General features: G+C 39.9%; 1 protein-coding gene across 2 annotated transcripts; it reads right to left on the reverse strand.

Annotated features, from left to right (window-relative positions):
• Nucleotides 1–1156: 1156 nt before the first annotated feature.
• Nucleotides 1157–22235, reverse strand: slc16a4 (solute carrier family 16 member 4). Of its 2 annotated transcripts, none has more exons than XM_054608545.1 (11): nucleotides 22006–22235; nucleotides 21588–21664; nucleotides 18686–18826; nucleotides 15003–15135; nucleotides 14492–14624; nucleotides 14169–14312; nucleotides 13852–14013; nucleotides 13071–13724; nucleotides 8497–8708; nucleotides 4962–5055; nucleotides 1157–2538 (listed from the first exon to the last, which is right to left on the reverse strand). In XM_054608545.1, exons 4-11 carry the CDS (start codon nucleotides 15117–15119, stop codon nucleotides 2330–2332), a joined length of 1725 nt encoding a protein of 574 aa, XP_054464520.1. In that variant the 5' UTR covers nucleotides 15120–15135; nucleotides 18686–18826; nucleotides 21588–21664; nucleotides 22006–22235; the 3' UTR covers nucleotides 1157–2329. The 2 variants fall into 2 exon arrangements, with proteins under 2 accessions (XP_054464520.1, XP_054464519.1); XM_054608544.1 differs by having other exon boundaries at nucleotides 21588–21762.
• Nucleotides 22236–22423: the final 188 nt, after the last annotated feature.

Raw genomic sequence — 22423 nt, forward strand, 5'->3', positions numbered from 1 at the left:
AGACAGTCCAAACTATTTTTTTTACTAATAATAAGCTTCAAGTTGTAGGTAGGTTTCTAATGTGTCTTTGGCTGACATCACAGGAAAGTTAGTAAAGGTACAATACAGTACCTTGTAAGGCAAACCGTGGTGAAAAACAAGAAATTCACTGAAAACACAAAAACCTCTACTACATTAAACAAAAGATTTAACAACCAACATACTCCCAAACATAAACACAATATAATTTTAAGTTGCATTACCATTAATTGGCTGCCTGCAGGCACTGTTAAGGCTGGACAACAGTTTCCTACCAGTCCATTTAAATGGGCAACAACAGCAAAACGTATTTGTAACGCAGTGAGTCAGAGATTAACAGACATTCAAGGTTGACAAAATGACACTTAATCACACACAATGACACAGAAAACCCTGCTATTCAGTGGAGCTCATTAGCACTCCAACTGTGATCAATATATTTAGGACTCATACTTAAATGGCGACCAAACAGGCTTCTTCTTTCAGGGGTTGGTATCTTTGCTACAGTTAAAAAGATGCATAGAACAGCTCACAGACAATGAGCTATGCGTTACTGTTCTGTTATCTGCAGGTGCTGCCAAGTAAAACACAATGTGAATATTAAGTAATCGAAATAAGTCATTACTGAACCAGAAAATGGGGGAGGCAGTTTCTAGTTAGTAGGTTTAAAAAAAACTGTTGAGGTTGAAATAAAAAAAAAGATAATTTCCAAAGAAAAGTGTGCCCGCTTGCCCTCAAAACTGCTGATGCAAACACTGTCAACAGGTTAAAAATGTGTTAGAATGAGATTCAAGAAGTTGAAATGTCAGTTGAAGTTGAAGCCTGAAATACTTTGCGTTATTTGACCTGCAAGCATTCAAAGGAGCTGAGGTGTGAGTTGAAGTGTTCGAGAGACAGCTAAGAGTTCAGTTCAACGTTGCCTTCAAATGGTCCATTGCTAGAAGTCAGTGTTAGCAGCACAATAAACACATTATAACTCCTGAAAAGTTCTTAAAATAAGTTTTAAACATCAACTGCAGTTCCAGAAAAAACATAAGAGGTAAGAAACAACTGAACTAATGTTATTAAGTTCAAACGGTAGTAGATGACGGTATTAATGAGTATGAAGGGGTTAAAGAGGAAAAGAACATTTTCAAACTTTGAACATTCGTTTCATTATAATCTATGGGGAGAAGTTGAAGGAAAGATATCAAAACATCTGAACAGAAGCACAAGTATCCTAAATGAGCTTAACATTGTGATCGTCCAGCGTAGCAATAATAAAGATTTAAATATGAGAATATCTCTAAATGCTATAGCGCATGCCATACAATCTATCCCTGTGCCTACAGTAATCTAGTTCGGGCAAGAGATTATTATACTTAAGCATTTGCAGCTTTTTGGCTTTGAAGAGAAGGTTGCAAATTGTGTCATGGAGGAAGGTTGCAATTAGAGGGGAAATTTGTGACCTTTAATGTGAATGTCTGATCAGTGTTGATGGTAGTTGCAGTCGTTAACACAATTAATTCATCTGTGTGTGCTGAATTGGTATACATAAAGGAACAGCCGGCACGGCTCCATGTGCATCAGCAGCTTTCTCTTTCAATGTAGCTGTCAGGGAGAAATGTATTTCTTCAATTTCTACAATTACCATCAACACTGATTGGACATCCACATAAAGGTTGCCAAATTTTTTTTTAAGTGTTTTGACCAGTATCTTAACTGTCTGGCAGTTAAAAGATCAGAGGAAAAATCATGCAGCATAATCACAATGTGGCCCAAAGTGCGTACTAGTGAGTACAGGTTTGCAGATACAGGTAAAAGGTTCCACAGAAATAGATTGAGAAGTATTTCCTCATGGATATGTGCTTCCATTAATGCCACTACAGAAACAAGAGGAGGACGATTTCTGTTAACAGGATTTCAAGCCCAACTGCATAGCTTAGTTTCCAGAAATATAATGTGCAATGAAAAGATGCTGCAAAGTGATTGCAGTTTTGTTGTTGCATTGGAAAACAGATTGAGATTGTGTTTCGGTTTGGATGCATGTACCTCAGATAGGAACAAGAATAGGGAGTAAAATATTTTGCAGAACACTAACATTTTGGCTGTTTAATAGATTTATATAATCATCTGTTCACCATCGTCCAGACTACTGCATGTTCTTAGACATGTTTCTGTTGTCTCCTCGGCCCATGATTTGCTCCAGCTGAAATTAAGGGTCACTTGGGTCCCAACTTTTAAGCTGGAGTCCAAGGTCCAAGGTATGCAGGCCCATGGCAAGTTATGAGCATGCTGGTTCAAGATCGAAGGCCTTCCCTGGGTTTCATTCCTACACAGCGCCGTTCTGCAGGCGGTCGGGGGTGAAGCAGCCGTTGGTCTTACAGCTGCTTTCTGCTCGATTGGTCCGGGTCACTTCGTTCCTGGCCTTCCAGCGCTGAGCCAGCGGCTCCATGAACAGAGAGACAGAGGAGAGCAGATAGCAGAGTCCAGCCAGGTAAAAAGAACAGTCGTAAGTCTGAGTGTAGTCGTACAGAAAGCCTGCAAAAAACAAAAATAGGAACACTTTAAGAGTCTGTCTATTTATTGATTAATACACAGCATGTTTCATTAAAGCAACATAACTTCATAAATATATAATGTGGAGACAAGCTGAGGAAGCCTGTTGAAAGTGACGGTGTAGGTGTTTCATTCTGAATCTTATTTTTCAAAAGACATTTTTAAAACATGTTATCAATATTAATTTACCTGGACTTTCAATTGAAAAAGCACAAGAATGAGTTGGAATAAAATCCCTTTCACATGCAAATAGACTGTTATAGTTGTATTTCTTACATTTTTGTGCTTTTTTTTCTTGTATAAATATTGGAACAATGTTTTTTTTACAACCCTGAAATACCCTATAATAATATGTTGAGCAATTATTAATAACACTTTGTAAATTTATATAGGAGCCTGTAGCATTTTCCTTGTATGCAAGTCAAATTTGCAACTGTGTTTGTGCTGGAAAATTATACCACACATGGAGGGTAAGGACAATTTAAAATGTGTTAAACAAAGTTGATGCTTAAAAAGTCAGCAAAAATGAACCAAACTGAAACTCGTCTCTAGAGGGTCCATTTATCATTTTAAACGCCGTTTATGGAGTTATATTTTATATGAGAAAAGCGAGGAGAAATAGTATGTTTAAATTCATAAAAATGACATGGTATATTATGTCAAAAAAGAGTGTCAGAAAAAATTTCAAACTATAGAAAATAATAGAAATTACATAGTATGGTACATCAAAAGATATGTATAGTATGATATACCATAAAAATGTATGTCATAAAAAATGTAATTTAAGAACTCATAGTAAATTTTTGTTAAAAAAATAAACCTCATAGTACCAACAATGACAGACATTGGTAAATTGATGACATATGTTTGTTAAATGTTATACAATTCATTTCAGATAGTATTTATTTTCATAATGGATATTTAACATTTTTAAAGTGAACCCTTTATGTTTCTAATTTGAATGGGCATGCGTGACTTGGGTGTAAACTATACTGAGCTCATGAACTCACTTTATGTGGTTTTATTGTTTTCTTTTTTAACGTTGGCATTTCAATTGACAGGATAAAAATCAGGTAGGAACACGTTTAATCTGCTGCTGAGACAGTTTATGGGCAGTTGCTAGTCTGGAATAAATGGATATGACAACAACATTGTCACAAGGAGATTGCCTTTTTCTGTTTTTTACTTGAACAGCAGGGATGGTAAACAGAGCCACATGCCATTTCCATACAACCCTAAAGGGGGTCATTAGTCACATTTCGACCCCGAAATCTATATGCTCCTTTGAAGGGACTGCCCATCTCAGTTTACAGGGTCCATGTCAATAGGTTCAAGGGAACCCCCCAGTTTTAACTGGAGCCAAACGTTACCTACGGGCATGAAGAGTTTTTTTTCCCCGAAATACCCCATTTACTTGTTCAAAAACAAAAGTGGGTGAATATGTTGTGCAAGCATTAAGCAAGTTTTGTTTTTCTGTCTGACCTAGAAAAGGCGTAGTTCGTGAATCTGTTGTCACAGAAGATCACTGCAACAAAAAACTGATTCCAGATTAGAAACGGCCCTCTAACACAAACAAAGACGATCTGCCTTCAGTTAAACAAAGGGACTCAAACGCTGCCATAAACACAACACTGTTATTCTACTTGACTAGGCACTTCAGGCAAGATGACATTTGACCCAGTAACCCCTGTATGCATTTTTGTTAAAGCAACCCCAAAGTCCCAGTTTGCATTGAGGGGCTGCACTAACTATAGTTTTTTTTAATCCTGTGTGTTTCAGTTTTCACTTTCCATAATGACTGCAGGCACACACTTGGAGGCACCGCTAGGAATTCAGAGCCCCAATGGAAGCATGTGGCTCAACACCCTCCCAAAAATATATGTTCATAAGAAAGGCTTATCCCCTTATCCCCTCACTCACTCACTCACTCACTCACTCACTCACTCACTCACTCACTCACTCACTCACTCACTCACTCACTCACTCACTCACTCACTCACTCACTCACTCACTCACAGTTTGAAACTCTTATGAACTGATGCACAAAAAGTATCAAGTACACACATCTACAAACCTTGCCTTGCCCTCTGTGTAAAAGATCACTTCAGGACAGTAACGTCATGGCTGATTGTAAGTCGCTTTGGATAAAAGCGTCTGCTAAAATGACTGTATGTAATGCAATTTGTTTTGGGCGGCTGTGGCGACATCATGTGGAAAAGTAGGTTAGCACATGTCTGACGTAGGGCTGTCTATGACGTAATCCACTCACCTGCCAAAGGAGGTCCTGTCAGGCAACCCATGCAGTGTATATGTATGGGGGTTGTTACTGATTGTGTGCATGTGGACTGTAAAAAGTAGGTTAGCACATGTCTGACTTAGGGCTGTCTATGACGTAATCCACTCACCTGCCAAAGGAGGTCCTGTCAGGCAACCCAGGCCGACAAAGAACATTGAGAAGCCCATTGAGTTGTTGAGTTTCTCTGAACCAACGAGATCAACCTGCAGAGCAAAACAACAAATTTAATCTGAAGTTCTTCTTTGGCATGCATTTCAACACTATAAATCACATATCCTTCCTATTTCTACCATATTGTAACAGACATTTTTCAAAGCATACAACAATCTGAAATGGCTGAATGCTTTGAGTTTCCTGGTACAACTATTCAACATGCTTGATTATCTGTCAAAAAAGTTGAAAATATCTGCAAGTTGATGCTGGATGAAAACAAATATCGGCCTTCAGAAGAGGACAAACTCCATAAAAAACTAAAAAGTATGGTAAGCTTAGGGAAATGGTAGGAGTCTACATTTGACTTGTAATAGATTGTATAAAACATGCATATGATTATAGCATTTGGAAGCTATTGGTTTATGCCGCTGCACTGTGTTATGCCGATGACACCCAGCTGGTCTTGTCATTTCCTCCCGGTGACACCCAAGTGGAGGCACGCATGCGTGCTTGGCTGACATCTCGAAGTGAATGGCGACACACCACCTGAAGCTCAACCTGGACAAAACCGAGCTACTGTTCCTCCCGGGGAAGGGTTGCCCGCACCGAGACCTGTCCATCACCATTGATGATGCCGTGGTGACGCCAACTCGGACTGTGAGGAATCTGGGTGTGACCCTGGACGACCAACTGTCGTTCTCAGCAAACATTGCATCGGTCACACGCTCCTGCAGATTCCTCCTCTACAACATCAGGAGGATTCGCCCCTTCCTCACTGAGGAGACGGCGCAGGTGCTCATCCAGGCTCTGGTCATCTCCCGCCTGGACTACTGCAACTCACTAGTTGCCGGAGCCCCGGCGTCGGCCATCAGACCTCTGGAGCTTGTCCAGAAAGCTGCAGCACGTCTGGTGTTCAATCGCCCCAAGTTCTCCCACACAACTTCCCTTCTCCGTTCTCTACACTGGCTCCCTGTAAGAGCTCGCATCCAGTTTAAGACTCTGGTGCTAGCCTACAGGGCAGTGAAAGGAACAGCTCCTTCCTATCTCCAGGCCATGGTCAAGCCCTACACCCCCGCCCGACCACTTCGCTCTGCTGCCTCGGGGCGACTGGTTGCCCCGTCGCTCAGAGGTCCCTGCGGCCGATCGACCCGGTCACAGCTTTTTCTGTCCTGGCCCCTCAGTGGTGGAATGAACTCCCCACTGACGTCAGGACAGCAGAGTCGCTACCCATCTTTCGGCGCAGGCTGAAAACTCACCTCTTCATGAAGTACTACCCTGAGCCTTCCTCGTAGCACTTATTGCATTCGTATTAGTTTGTTGCACTTATTGTATTCGTATCAGTTCGCTGCACTTATTGTATTCGTATTCGTTTACTGCACTTATCCTATTCGTATTAGTTTGTAGCACTTATTGTATTCGTATTAGTCTGTTGCAATTATTGTTTTCGTAGTAATTTGCTTCTGCACTATACTTTTGCTCTGGTTTATGCTTTAAGATGCTTGTTTAAGAAAGGAGATGCACTTATGACTTCTGGTGACTAGTAGTTCTCTTGAATACCTATGTTGAATACACTTCCTGTAAGTCGCTTTGGATAAAAGCGTCTGCTAAATGACTGTAATGTAATGTAATGTATTGGTTCTGGCACATGAGATGGCAGCAGCATATTTCAGGAGATGTAAAAACATCTTTGTCAGGACCTGGTTCTTCCATTCTCATTCAGGAAAATAGAACTGATCGCACATTTCAACATATAAGCCCAGAGGCATGTCCTGGCCTTTGAGGCCACGCTTTCGGCAAGTGAAATCACACCACATACGTCCTCACGTTTCTGTTCTTACGTGTGATATGACCTGACGATACTGGATACTCCCTGACTTAATATGTTGTTCCACCCATTTAGGCAGTTGAAAACGGTCTGCTTCAAGGATGCTTTTTCATCTCAGTGCGTGACACAATGACGTAATGAAGCCACAATTCATTGTACAAAAGTCTCAACACACAAATACAGTTATTGTGATTTAAACAGATTAGAGGGTGTGATTACTGTAGGGGTCTTTTCTTGGTAAATTAACTAAACACTGATAATATGGTGAGACTGATGCCGGTGGGATTCTGTGAAAAGTCAGAAGATATTGAGAGAGCACACTGTGGCACTTTTATTTAATTGTCTTCACTGACCTATATTGATTTTCTAAGAGACAGTTTTCATTTGAAATTTGTTCAGAATCACTTTCTATCTGCTCTGCAGTGCCCTGTAACATGACTGTATTTCTTTCTGTAAAAGAATTGACACCAAGTGCCTAGTTAAGACATGTCTTAGACCTTTACATTTGAATGAAGGTTAGGTAACAGTTTATTTTATGGGTGTGTAACTTTGTAATAATTTACTATCAAGTTCCCTTAAATCATTTTGTAAATTTGAACTTCTATATGGAAAAAAGTCCTTAGCTATTTGAGATAAGTTGTGTTGAGTTCATAAGCAGTTAATGATTTCTAGAGCAATTTCCTTTAAAGAGCTGTTCCATTTATACTCAACACGCTGAATCAGTCCACCACTTTGGTCAAGACTCAGATATCTCAAAAACTATTTAATGGATTTCCCTGAAATTTTGTAGACATATTCATGGTCCCCGGATGATGAACTGCACTGACATTGGGGATCCACTGTCTTTTTCTCTAGTACCACCAGCAGGTTGAAGTTCTCACTTGTTCCATGTCTCTACATCTACTTGATAGATTGACACAACATTTTGTACAGAAATTCATGTAATCTAGCGCCATCACCTATCAAAATTTGTATTAATCCAAAACTTTGTTTTGTGACCAAATACTTTCAAAACCATTCCCATGAGCCTCAGCTTTACTTTGTTTTTGGTGCTAAATAGCAAATGTTAGCATGCTAACACAATTAAGTTAGTTAGTGAACATGGTAAACACCTGCTTAGTATCAGCATATTAGAACATTGTGTAGTCATTGTGACCGTATTACCATGCAGATGTTATCTTAGCTCAAAGCACCACTGTGACTAAGTACAGCCTCACAGATGAAATGAGCTTTTCTTGTCTGTCTGATATTTTAGTGTCAGTGAGTGTGCAGTGCTAAGGTCAGAGGAGAGGCGCAGACGGGTAGGAGGTTCCTTCAAATAAGGCAGCACAGAGTTGTTGGTATTTTGGTGGAATGTCTCTTAGACGTTTGGCTGAGAATAGACGCCTCAGAACCACATCTGTTTCTGCCGGTATGTCAATCATCTGCCAATCGGTTGATTTTATCAATGACAGCAATCACAGTAATGCTAAAAATGTCATCCTTTGGCTTGGCCATTAAAACTGAGCCCTTAGTCTTGTTTATTCATTATCCATCCAACAATAATCTGTAATATATTCCAATTATTTTCAAGTGAATGACGTACAAAAAACAATGGGACCTCTGAAGTAAAGCGTAAAGAGTACAAATGCATAGCATGCATGTTCAAATAGGGTGGTTTCCTTACTAGAACGGGCAGGAGCAGAGCCATGTATCCACCGCAGAAGATGGCAAAGAAGATAGCGTAAAACATCAGCAGGATGTAGGAGGTTGCCAGGGGAGCGAGCAGGTTGACCAGGCCGCAGAGGATCAGGTAGGCCTTGTGGTAGTGGTATTTATGGAACAGGTTCCTGTCTGTCAACCAGCCCGAGGCCAGCTGGGCAATGGTCTCTGTGATACCTGAAAAGAAGGCAAAAAGGTGAAGGTAAAAACTGTACGAAGTCTTGGGGGTGAGAGCAAAAGGGTGAAAAAAAGTGAAAAGGAGAAATCAGTAAAACTGTCAGCTTACCTTTTTGTCTTAGGCTTTGATTGTCTTATTGTTTGTTTTTAAAAGTATGTACTTCTTAGAAATGATTATTGATAAAGAGTGGATTATCCTGGTTAAATAAGGTAAAGTAAGATATTCCTCACTGTTTCTTTAAGGAAGGAGTGAGAGAAGAGAGGCAGACTGGGGAATGCATACAATAAAATATTCAGGTATCAGCTGCTCTTTGGGAATAGAGTTTTTGATGGAATCCAAAAAAACAGAGCATCAGTGCTCTCTTCTACTCTGGACAAAAATGTCTTCAATGATCAGGGTCATAATCAGCTTCACATTTAACATTTAGAAAACAGATCCAGTCTACAGCCACAGATGTCCAGGTACCAGAGTAATTATCTGAATAAGGCAGACTGATTATTAAACCCTAGGAATAATCTACTACTGCAACAGAAATGTTCAGAGACTTTGTTTAAAATTAGTTGCATGAGTCCGTTCACCCAAATGTGAAAGAAATAGAAAAAGCACAACTCTAAATGGTATCCTTCCATGCAGATACTTTGGTCCAGGCTGAAATATCACAGCTGTTGGATGAATTGCCATGAAATATTGTAAGAACAGTCATGGTTCCCAGATGCTGAATCCTGATTACTTTGGTGAATGCTGGCTTTTCTTCTAGCGCCACCATCAGGTACATATTTCTGTTTTTTAAGTGAAATATCTTGACAGCTATTGGATGGATTACCATGAAATTGTATTCATGCAAAGTTCAAGTGCAGTTAAGGTAATGAGGGCACCTACCAAAAGTGACATGCAGGGACTTGTGAGCATTTCCTCACAAGTCCTCAAAAATGTGTTTGTAGGTGTGTTTGTAGGTGTGTTTGTGAGGGTGGGGCAGACACTCAAAGAATGATGCTCTGCAGGAAAACTACACAGGTCTGCATTAATAACAAGCGTGACATCCAGACAAATCTATTGCCAGTCTTAGTTGTTCCTGTTCTCTGAAATTAGAATGTTTTCACAATCAGTGGGTGGCAACATATCCATCTGCCAGCAGCTGTATTACACTGGCAACACCCAGGCAAACTACTCATTATGCACTCCGTCCCATCTGATTGATTGTTTGCTCCACTCGGGTATGATGACTTGGCAGATATGTGCTGTTCTCTGCTGAGGTCAACTGGAACGCGATAGGCAGTGCGGAAACTGCAGTAGTGTATTGACCGCCGCAGGAATAGCTACAAGCAGGCAGCGCTGAGCCACTGATCAATGAAACAAACTGGTTTAATGCAGATCACAGTTACCCATCCTTTTCTCAGCCTCTGCACCACAACTGCACAGGCTGCAGACACTGAAACTCAAGTTTGGAACAGATGAAAATTCGGTTGAATACGGATGAGTTTGCATACAGTATGTGTTACCAACAAAAGTATGCAGATTTATCTGTCTTGTAAATAAAGGTTAAATTAATCTACATAAAGCCACAAGTGGATCTAATTAATGATGATCAGCTACATCCTCACTCTTCAGGACTTTGATTGAAGTTCACATGAATAAAAAACTACTACCACTACTTTCCTTACATAACGGACTCTAGAGCATTTCTCTCTTCCGAGGTTAGAAAGATGACATGAGGCAGCTGTGCTGTGTTTATGTGTCCTGCTCTAGTGACCCCACAGTGTCCCGGGGTGTCCCTGCTTGCACACAGACAAATTGTGAGTTTGTTTGTGTGTTTTAGCCTCAGCAGGTTGGTTCAGGCCTGCAGCTGTTCTTGTTCAAACTCGGTACACTGCAGTTTAAATTTGGCCTCTCCAAGTAGCACCTTAAGCTAACTGCATCAGGGAAATTATTAGTTCTCCTCGTAGTGATGAAATGTATAGAGGTGTATCCTTTATGCATGCTTCTGGGCATTAACTGAGCGTCAAGAGGTTACAAGGCATGGAGATGTGCCATTCCCTTTGCTTCAAAGAGGGACATTTTGTCACTAGATTAAAGCAAAGTGGCTATAAAAGACATGTTGGTTTTCCCAGCTTCTCTGAGGTGGAAGTTGGCTGGTCTTGCCTCCTCTTTTGTACGTATTCAGCCTCAGTGCTCCTCTGCAAAGTATAAGCCACTTTAGGACTGGACTCTGGGAGCCCCTCTTGTCGTCACGCCAACAACTTTACTCAGTTAGGTGTTGCTTAGCAACTCCAGTTAGCTCCAGTGTTGGTGGCTGAGGGTTGACGAACAGACTGACCCGGACGACAGTGGCCTCCCTCCCTCAGCCGAGTCAATGGGCCTCTATGACAAGCGCTAGTTCGGGGAAAGAGGGACAGCAGGACACTGGGATGGTGGCTTTGTGGTGTTGGTGGCACCCGGTCTCTCTAGCTCTGTCTCTCTTTCAGTGCACATGACCAGAGAATGAGACAGAACAAACGTGGCTGAATCAAAAGAATCGGTCAGTCTTGCCGCTCGCTGGCACTGATCGCTGGCGTGAAGCTCAGAAGTGACCCCATAGACCATCAGGGTAAACTCAGACATCTATGTCCTCTGGTTTTTGTCACAGAAACAATGTAGAGGTTGGTTTAAGAGCCCATAATGCCTATTTGTCACTTAATCTAGTGAATCTTGTCTAATTTTATCCAGCGGAGTTATTTGACACCCATCTTAGTTTTGGTTCAATCCTCAGCAGTGGTTGTATCCAGCTGCAGCAATGCCGACAAAAGGAAACACTGCATATTCACAGGCCATCTGCATACCCTACAACAAATTACTTTGTTTTTTAGGGACACCAAAACAGTCCTTAAGCTATTCTAAACCATCTTCCAAAAAAGCAGAGGCATTGATGGATAATTCAAACCATTCGATTCACACTAAAGAGATGTGAAGTAAAAAATTTATGAACTTTTTGTGTTACTATGACAATAACGTCCCTCACAGCATCTCCCTTCATTACATCATAAAGGAAGTGATAATTGATGTGTTATATATTAATAATTAATTAATTCTTTTTTTTAAACTAAAAAGCACCTTTCATCAAAGGAAATACTATCTGCAGCTCCCTTTAGCTCACCCTGTAGAGACACTTGCAGCCCTTTGCTGGGTGTCATCCCCTCTTTCTCCCACTTTCCTGTCATTCTCCAGCTGCACAATAAAGGCAATAAAAAGCCCTAAAAGATTATGTAAAAAAAAATGAAATTATCTCTGTTCTGCTGAGGACTGATAACCCATGGATAGATTACAAAACCGAAGCTTGTAATTCATAAACGCATGACCCCGTCTGGAGTATTTCAATTATTCACAAAGCCTGACGAAGCACTCTTCAAGAATTACACGCACATGTGGTTGGTGGTCAAAATGTTAATGCTGCTTTCTGTAAATAATGGAGTGGCCTCATCAATGGCATACTGCTGAACCCACCCACCCTGGCCAGTGGACCAAAGTTCAGCTTTTATGTAAGCACATTCATTACATAAGACTGCAGAGTCTGAGCAGCTCACAAATAATTAATGCCTTAAAGTTGACTGAGGACTTCTTTTGCATCGCTTCTTAAACCGAGTTTTAAAGAAACCTGGATCTCCCTTTTCAAAGTCACTGTGAAATCCTGGCTGGAAGCCACATTCAAAGACAAACGGCAGCATACAATGTCTATTCAATCAGGAGTCTGTAAGATTAATAAAGAACATCCACATTAAAGACACAATCAATGCAAACTGGTGTAAAATCCTTAAGAGGCCCATTTCTGCAACACCTTTTATGATGAGAATGGTTTCATTGATAAAATTCAAACTTTATAACAATGAAAGTGCATCTAAATAGAAAAGTATGACAACGCTTCTATGCAAGAGGTAAAGTTGTGCTTGTTCTCAAACTCAATTTATAGAAACAATCATCATCGTTTAATTGTCAAAATCAATAAAATTTGGATGATTAAAGAGTCTCATCTAATGATCAGATTGTTTGCATAATTAGCTAAATTGTTCTATGTTTTGGGAATTGGCTTGGTTCCACTTTACTGAAGATTTGACGTGATCCAACATATAAATTAGTTAGCTTTAGAGTTCCTGGTTGGAGGATTTTCTTCCCTTTGCACAGAGCCAAGATAGCTGTCTCCCCCTTTTTTCAGTCTTTACACTAAGCTATGCTAGCTGGCTGCAGCTAAATTTACTGTGCAGACATGTGACTGGTATCAAACATGTCATCTAACTTTTATCACAAAAAGACAATAGTCCCAACACATCAAACTATTTCTTTAGGATGGATCTTAAAACATAGTAAAACATATTGACCAATGGATGCCTCACCTGCCACAGAGATGATGAATGACGCATCCATGGCATCGATGCCCAGGGTTCTGGCTCGAGCGGACAGGTGGAAATAGGGGATGAAGTAGGCCAGCTGGCTGAAGACCAAGGACCAAGTGTATATACAAAAGAATGGGTCCTTAAGAAGGGAGAAATCCAGTACTTTGGTATTTTTGTCGGTCACCTCACTCGGTGTGCTCGCATGCGAGGGAAGTCCAACAATGCTGGACCCATTCAGGCTGCCCTTGAGCCCAGCAGAGCTGTCTGGAGTTGTGGGTTTACACTGACCCAAGTCATGGTGGGGCTCTTGGCCATTCACACCATTGAGGACCAGTCTGGTCAGTTCATGGTTCACTGACTGGTCCTGGTGTCCCTGAGTACATTGGCCCCCGAGGTTCTCAGTGTGAGAAGGAGGAGGAGGAGGAGGGGATGGGAATGAGTCTGCTTTGGAGATGCCATTGGATAAGGGAGAGGAGCCATTCAAGCAGCTCTTATTGTATTCCTTCTCCGAGGAGCTCTTAAGGGATACAGCAGGGCTCTTTTGAATAGGAGAAGAGGTAAGGTTTGAAACTGGAGGCTTCACATTGATTGGTCGCAGGAGCATCCCAGTGGCCACCAGATTCAGCATGAGACCGCCAAGAATCAGCATTGCACCTGTGGGGGACAACGAGACCTTGTATATGCTGTATTTCTACCTACACAAAAAAGGAAATACACCTGAAGACTTATTCAAAGACATTATACAGTGTGCAGCACTCATTAACAGATTGCTCCTACATACCTTGCCAAGCATAGTGGTCCACGAGCAACTGAGTGAATGGAGCGAGGGCAAAGGTTAAACCCATCCCAGAACGTGCAATCGCATACGCTGTTGCTAACCTCCTTCGGAAGTACAGCGCTGTGACGACTGAGAAGGATTGGTAAAGTAGTGCAAAACCAATTCCTATGAAGAATGAATGAATTTTTATCAGACACTGTGTCTTCAACAGGAATGTGGTCAGGCAAGAGAAATAATTCATCTTGATAGATAGGAAGAGTTGTCCTTGTGCAGAGGATGCTTTGGGTTAGCATTTTGGCATGCCACAAATTTCTACTCACCAACTATCACTCCCATGCTGATGTAGAGGAACACTGCACTGTTGGCGAAAATACTGATGAGGAAGCCTCCACTAACCAGCAACGCCCCAACGATGGCGGTCACCCTGGTTCCTAGCTTGGCACAGGCCACAGAGGCAATGGGCGCTGGAGAAGAAGCACAAAGACATAGAATCATTCTTTAATTTTCTGCTGTCTATGTGTAAATATGCAGAGGAAAAGTAGCTTCAAACGTTAAAATACCATTGTCTTTATATTCAGTCTTTAAACTCAATACAGGGCTGTGTAGGTGACGCAGAGAGAGTCAGCTTCATTCTGATACAAACCTCCAGACAGACGCAGACTGGACATGATGGAACCGATCCAGCTGATACTTTCTGATGAGCCTCCAAACTCATCTTGGAATGCCACAAAGAAGATGCCAAAACTCTTAAGTGTTCCCATCACTAGGACGTTAACCTGCACACAAACAAACATTCACGCAAATAGGGGAGGGAGATGAGATCAGTACAAACAAAGAGTGCAAGTGAGGTAACACATAAATTTTTGTCAGGCTTAGTTTGTCTTCTTGTTACAGAATATGCTCTGTAAAACACACATATGGAGACTCTTAAATCAACAATTATTGAGTGAGATGTATTTTTAGTCTTTTTGCTGCCACCATCCAATTTGGAACTTATTGAAAAAAAGACAGAAAACCACATCATTGCCACACAATACCCCTGGATTTGAGTACAGTGTTTGGGAGCGCTAAAAACTTGTTGGTCAACAGTGTTGGGCTGAATATTTGCATGTTTGAGAAATGCGAGATCATAAACAACTGAGGTGGACACATACCAAGAAGCAATGCAGCACCACCATCCAGCCCCAACCTCCATCTGGAGGATCCTCATAATGGATCTCTTTTTCCTTCTCCTTCTTTGAGGCCATGGCATCCTTCCTGAACAGGTTCATGGCTGCCTTGGTTTCACTAGAAGAGAAAAAATTAAATAAAACATCAATAACTTCAAAATCTCATAGGCTGCTTAATCAGAAGCATTCAACACATCACAGGGCATACATATTCTAACATAACAAGCAGGATCTCTCTTTAAAAAAAAAGCACAATTATTTTTGAGGTTTTGGTATTTGGTTTTTCGTCATTAAAGTGCTTTAACTTCAATCAACTTTCCAGAAAACTGTTGACCCAAAAGCTAATTACATTTTTTGACCCATTCAAAAAGACAGATCATATAACAATAACAATAATACTGTACTGACTTGCTGTGTCACTGAGCTGTGTAGCAGGTGAGTTACTGTGCAACTAAACATGGTTAATTTTCCACCTCTTTTGCTGTTATTACAGCTACTGCCCTGGACTCAATGTCTCAGCAGTGTTTACATTAAGTGCAAATATTCAATCATGTGTATCTCGGAACTTCCTGTCAGAACATAACAGCATGACCTGAACATGATGGGCTAAAGTTTGATTAGGTGGTGATGAACTTTTATGATATTTCAATTTGTGAACCAATAAAACCCTGAGGCCTATTCCTAGAATTGACTTATGAACAACTTAAACCCAGAGCTGTATTTGGGATTTTATCCTACAAGCACTTGAAGCTTCAGTAATTATGTTTCCCTGTCCTAAAGAAAGTCAGATTACAGCAGAGATCAGAATAACCAGGTTAAAATGCAGGTAAATGCACTGATGACGAACAAAATAGAGTTTGATGTTTTACTGTCAACTGGCAGAGGGATGTCAAACAGGGGGATAATCGATTACTAAGATAATTGATGATTAAAGAATGCAGTTTTGTGAAATGAATCTGTGCTGTAGTGGGGTGATGGTGCAGTGACCTGTCCGTGCCTGTGTTAAGGTTATCTTGGCACCTCAACAGGTAATGTGTAACAATGATTTACTTTCAGCCTTTCTTGGAACTTGTTTCCAAAGGATTCTATGTAGTAATCAGAGGGCCATAATGAAAAAATAATCTTTAAAAGAATAAGAAAATAAATGGGGGAACATAAAGCGGAATAGAAAAATAGAACATATACGTATGTAAGTAATACAAAGTGGAAATACAAATAGAAATAAATTAGTAAGTAAAAAAAAGTGGAAGTATGAAGAGGAAAAATAAATTTAGAAATATGAATACAAATATTATAAGCCTTTTCATTTATTTTCACATTTATTCGTTCATTTATTTCTGTTTATATTTGTGTTTAAGCATTTTGGGGAATATGTATATATATTTTTTTTCATATAAATTGAAACTGAAATTTTATTTATTTATTTAATCTATTATTTTTTAGTAACGTGTTATTTATTTATTTGTCCACTTTATTACATGGCACGATCACCATACTGCGCATGCACAAGTCTGGTGAAGATATAAATGCAACCCAGAAGGGCCAAGTAAAGGAAGTGATGTTTCCATACAAAAGAATATAGAATATATTATTATTATTATTATTATTATTATTATTATTATTATTATTATTATTATTATTATTATTATTATTATTATTATTCTGCGGTTCCTGTATCATAAATCAATGTGATTGCATAGTACATCAAATCCAACGCTGACCATTGACCAGGAAATACAGTCTTAATGAAACCTGAAGTAATCAAGGTGTGACATGACTGCCAAGTCTCATATGCTGGAGAGGCCTTGAACAAAGTAGAAGGAGAGGTCTTAGTAAACCTGTGTTTATCACCAGTCCTTTCTAGCCTACATCACTAACTCAGACCGACTAAGACATGTATAAGAAGCAGAGACCACGTTAGGCAGAGAGCACAGAGCGGATTAAAAGGGGAATGAATTGGGCCAGTGTATTGTGAGGAAAGTATTTCTCCCCCATGTGCTGTGCACACGTTGTTCTCAGAGTTTGCGAATGTGTTGGGGGTCTGAGGGTTTGAGCGATGGAGGATTGGAGATCTGAGCTTTGTAGTGCGGTATTAGTTTTTCTCAGTTGCCTTGGTACATTTCTCCAATCATCCTTAACATTTACAAAAAAGTTCATCTCTTGAAATAATTTGTTCAAATAGCACAACACAATGAATTACCTGCTTGTAACTTGCTCCAAGTCCTTAGTTTGACTCTCAAAAGAAAATATTTATGTCAATGAAGTCCTTTTGTCATTCTTACAAAAAACTTCCAAAATAAATCTGATAGAAATGTCTTTAAAACATGCTCGACAGATTATGACAACTTGTTCAACTATTTTGCATGTGACTAATGACTAGATATTTATGGGGTAAGACTATTGAACAGAGAACCAATAAAATGCATTTTGATCAACATGACAAAATCATTTGAAAATGTAGGAAACAGCAGATAATTGTACCTTGCATGAATGTGCCAAAGCATTTCAAATTTGTTCAAAAGAACGAAAAATAGCTTTTAAAAAGTGCACAAGTGATGTGGATGTTGAATAAATGTTTTTTTATTTTTCTATTCTTATCTGAGAAATGTACCAACGCAACTGAAAACAACACAATGTTATTGCACACTTCCATCATGAGATTCTCTCTCTCAACATTTACATTCTGCTTCTAGTGTAATAAAAGATTTTAGTAAGGTTACTGCTGAATAATTTCCAAATGTCCTAAATCTGTCCCTATATGACATGTACACCATCTGAGCTTTAAATTAAAAAAAAAAGCATCCCAACAACCAATGGATCACTATAAACAAATCTTTTAATCCTCACCTTCTGAAAGCTAATCTAGAAGTCCAAGTTGGTGCATGAAGACTGAGCAAACTGAAAAGGAAAAAGTCTTAAAGGGCACTGCAAAGTTATAGTCTGTGTTACACATGAAAATACATTGTTTTGTATCCTTGAGCTCTAAAAAGTGTGTTAAAAACATTTCCTTCCTAATGTGTTTTAAATCACGCATCGTTTACATGCATGTTTCAAGCCTGCTGGCAGATTGCTGCATATCTTGGAGTGTCACTGCTAACCTTTGATCAGTGGACTAGTGTGAAGTTATCAGCAGGAATCACCCGCGTGCTTGTGCAGCATGTATATGTAGTGTACTACTTACTACTGACCGTTTGAATTTCGAGCGTTAGCAATGCAACGTAAAAAAAAAAAAGTAAACAACTTTCTGCTTATAATACAATGTGTTGCATGTAATAGATGCTAAAGTCACAGCTGGGTGCACCAGTAAAGATGCAAAATAACAATCATCCATGAGTGTCCATAATCTCAATTTACTGCGCATAATAGAGAATACTACTGTATGTTAAATGGAGAGAACTGGGGGATTGCACGGCCTCCCTGGCTCGACCACCAGCAGGAATACCAGTGCAATGACAAGGATACAATCCTTAAAAGGCTTCTCACCTACAAAAACTGCCGCAACAACAAAACCCTAACACACATCGATAAAAACATCTCCTTACTACTCATGAAGCATAATTCAGTTTCAGCGTCAGGCTCATTTATTGGTCCGGAGTCCTGCTCAGTTACAACTCACTCTTCAGCTGCTTGGAATTATGAAGTTTTTCTTAACTAGCTAGTTGAGTTACCTGTTAATGCAGATTTGGTAGTATGCCTGAAGCTGTGGTTGGAGGTGGAGAATAAACTCAGGAGTCCTATTCTTCGAGTGTCATTCTCAGGTTGGTCGAAGGGCACTTGTAACTATGGTTGCAGCAAGGTTAGCTTCAAGCCTGCAACAAAGAGTGGACCATGATAAGATACAAGAATATGAGAAAAAAAGATGAAAATGAATGCAGGTGCATGCTCACATCTCTGAAACCTGAAAGCAGAGACATAACAAGCACTATCATCACAAAATTGTAGATAGATTTCGGTGCCAATTCCATCTTGTTTATATAACATTTCACAGTATCCCTCAAAACTCATCCTCTGGGATCCACACATTTCTCTACTAAATTAAATGTCAATCTATCTAACAGTTGTTGAGATATTTCAGACCGAAATGACGGACCAATCGGCACAGCATTACTATCATTTCTAAAGCAATGCCATTACCTTGTTGAAAAACATTTTTTTAAATTTTGTCACAGGAAATTTCCCATAAATGGCCTAAATTGTGTTTTAACTTCAATACATCAGTAACACCTGTAATTAACAATATGTTCAAATTTTATGTGTAACTTTTTTTTAATTATGAGACATATTCACAAGTGACTAATTGCACGTGCTTTAAGACATTTGGTCAACAATTGCAAGCTTTGAAGAATGCGGGCCATGAATTGGGACGCAGCAATAGTGCTTCAGGCGGCAGTCTGACTCAACAGATTCAATTCAATTCAATTCAGTTTATTTTGTATAGCCCAGAATCACAAATTACAAATTTGCCTCAGAGGGCTTTACAATCTGTGCACATGCGACATCCTCTGTCCTTCCCTCACATCGGCACAGGAAAAACTCCCCTAAAAACCCCTTTAACAGGGAGAAAAAAGGAAGAAACCTATGGGAGAACGACAGAGGAGGGATCCTTCTCCCAGGATGGACAGAATGCAATAGATGTCATGTGTACAGAATGAGCAGCATAACGGTTCTTAGATACAACACATTCAATGTATATGACATAAATGATTCATATAATAAGACTACTTATAATAACAGCAGCAATTATTACAGTAGAATTATAGCCATGAAAATAGGGATAGTAATGTGACTAATAATAATAATCGAAGTAGCAGTGGGTGTCAGTCGGCTCACAGCAGGAGGCACGACTACAGTCCAGGTACCACAACGATTGTAGATGTGTAGCACTACGAAGAATGCTACGCTCTGCTTCTTCCCTCTTTGTGTTTATATTTTCATTGAGCGTCTTTGGGTATCTAGAAAAGCGCTATATAAAATTAAAGTATTATTATTATTGAGAAATAATGGCAGGCAGTTTTAATTGCTATTAAGATGAATGGTAATGAAGAAAAGTCATTAGAAAAAGCCGGGCCTTCTACAGATGATGGAGTGGCAGTATGGAGCAATATGAGGTGACACATTTTTAAGTTAAATCTAATCATACATTTGTGGTTTTTTTCATAATAAGAAGAAGAATTTAGTGTGCATTATATTGGCAACACAAAAGGTGGTTAACGTTTTGAATTTATTTTGGGGGAGAGCAATTTGATTTGATCACAGTAATCAGGCTCTTCTTGCTTTTTGGTTTGTTTTAATCTGGAAATAACAACTCAATAATAAAAACAGGAAACAAGGTATTGCACAAATAACATGAATTCATATTGTAATAGATAGCACAAATATTTATTTCCTGGCTCAGGATGCCCCTTCACACACAGACATGCCCAGAACTTCATTAAAAAATTATCTCAAATGTCTGTGTAGATGCCTCTACAATAGGATGAAAGTAAAACCTTAAAGCTTTAAATATAGTTAGCCAGATGTCAGTCTTTTGCTGACCTCTGAGCTCTCACCACACCCAAGAGGCATGCACCAACACCTATTCAACTGCTTTTATATGATTAACAGGACATGTTTGTCCTGTTAAGGCAAATCACAAATAAAGGTTTATTGGGCAGTTTGACAGAAAACATTAGCTTACAGCCACAAGGTGTGCCTGTGGTCGCTGCATAAATACACTGATGGACTACTCACTGAAACTTTTTTGTGATAACAATCTCCATTTTAAGACAACAGCTGACACTTTAAATATTTGCACAGACATGTCCTTTGACTGGTGATGTCAAATGGGCTGTCCTCAAGAGCTTGAAGATAAGACAATAATGTGAGCTTCATTGGGAGGCAAGCAAATTGTACAAAAAAGAGAAAAAAGAAAAATGAGCTCCTGCTTTTATAGTTACAAATTTCACTCCAAAAATCAAAAAAACATTCATTTTCTGCATTGTGTAAAAGCGAAAAAAGGGGGTAGATTGAGAATACATCATATCAGCTGGTGTCACTGTAATAGATCCAATATATACAGTTCACACCAAGACCACAGAGCAATACCTGGTAAAATGATACATCTCCCTCAGCAGCATTACTGTCCTCAAATGTAGCCTGTAAAAGTAGTTTTATCTCTATGCTTCCCTGTAGATTACTCCGTCAGCCGAACTACTCTTTTGCAAGAGTTTGCATTTCTTCATGGCTCTGAATTACAGTAAAGTGAGAAAAACTCTTACTCTAAAAAAAGTTTATCAGTTAAAAAGTCAGTTTGTGAAAGTGTGTTTTAAAGACTTTCTCTCTTAGTTATTTCCTTTATTTCTTCCCGTCTGCCTAACTATTTTATCAATCAAGATAAACCCAAAACCACAACCTGGAGTCTCCAATTATATGACCACAGCCTCACTTCGGCATTGCGTTGTTAGGAAAAGCATTCGTCAGTCCTCAAGAATTGTGAGATTATATAGTAAATGCAGGGTGTTTAGCTGAAAGCTTTTGACTTAGTCCCACACAAACCCATACTATTGTGAGGAGAAAACAGGGAAGTCTTACCGTGTGTAGCTGTGAGCTGGTTGTGATCTTCACTTCACAGGCCTGTTGCATTGTGGCCCCCGCTCCACTCAACACTGCTAGGGAGGCGAGAAAAGGGTCGTTCAAGCAGATGCAGCAATTCAGGCACCTTGGCACTTAAGCGGTGAATTGCGTCATTTGACGTCTTGAGATAGAGCTGCACGATAAAGAAGAGTCACAAACATGCACTGACACTGGTGAAAAGTTTTGAAACAAAAATAACTTTGTAGGGTCACAGAGGATAACAGCTTGGATGGTAATTTGCGCTTGATTTCTCAGGGCGGTGGAAGTTTGGTGTGACAAACAATCTAATATCAATCTTATATCAAAATAATGTTTTTGTTCGGTCAACTTGTATGCAACACAATTAATTGGCTTATATGTGCAAATAATTCCATACCTGCAATCTCCTTCAGTCCTCGACGCGCTTCTTCCACAATATTCAATTAGTTCAATTTGACGCGTAATTTCGGGTTTTCTCGCTCCGGGGTTGTGCGTCCCAGAATAATGTGCGCATCACCAGTGAGGGACTTTTTGGCAGAGAGAGATTGCTGCGGGACCTTTTTCTTCGGGGATGTCCGTGCCATAACTTTGCCTCTATGAGCGAGTCTCTCTGAGTTGCTTCTCACATCGCAGCCTCAACATCGCTGATGCTGCCGAGGAGCCGCAGAAAGCAAAGCATTCACTGAGGAGAGCCACGTGACTGAGACGTAGCAGTGAACCTCATCTGAGAGAGAGAAAAGGCTCTGCGGTGAAAACATCAGAGCCACCGCAGACTTAACCCAGGTCCTGGACGACCAGCACCTGCCAGTGCGTCT

This window comes from Anoplopoma fimbria, chromosome 12 (assembly GCF_027596085.1).
Source record: "Anoplopoma fimbria isolate UVic2021 breed Golden Eagle Sablefish chromosome 12, Afim_UVic_2022, whole genome shotgun sequence".
Lineage (NCBI taxonomy): Eukaryota > Metazoa > Chordata > Actinopteri > Perciformes > Anoplopomatidae > Anoplopoma > Anoplopoma fimbria.

Excerpts from the sequence above, each read along its gene's own strand:
- slc16a4 (XM_054608545.1), bottom strand. The coding sequence starts at position 15,119 with ATGAACCTGTTCAGGAAGGATGCCATGGCCTCAAAGAAGGAGAAGGAA. Across the intron at positions 14,014-14,168 it reads CAGCATGGGAGTGATAGTTG|GAATTGGTTTTGCACTACTT; the intron begins GTGAGTAGAAAT and ends CATTCTTCATAG. Across the intron at positions 5,056-8,496 it reads CTCTGCTCCTGCCCGTTCTA|GTTGATCTCGTTGGTTCAGA; the intron begins GTAAGGAAACCA and ends TTTGCTCTGCAG.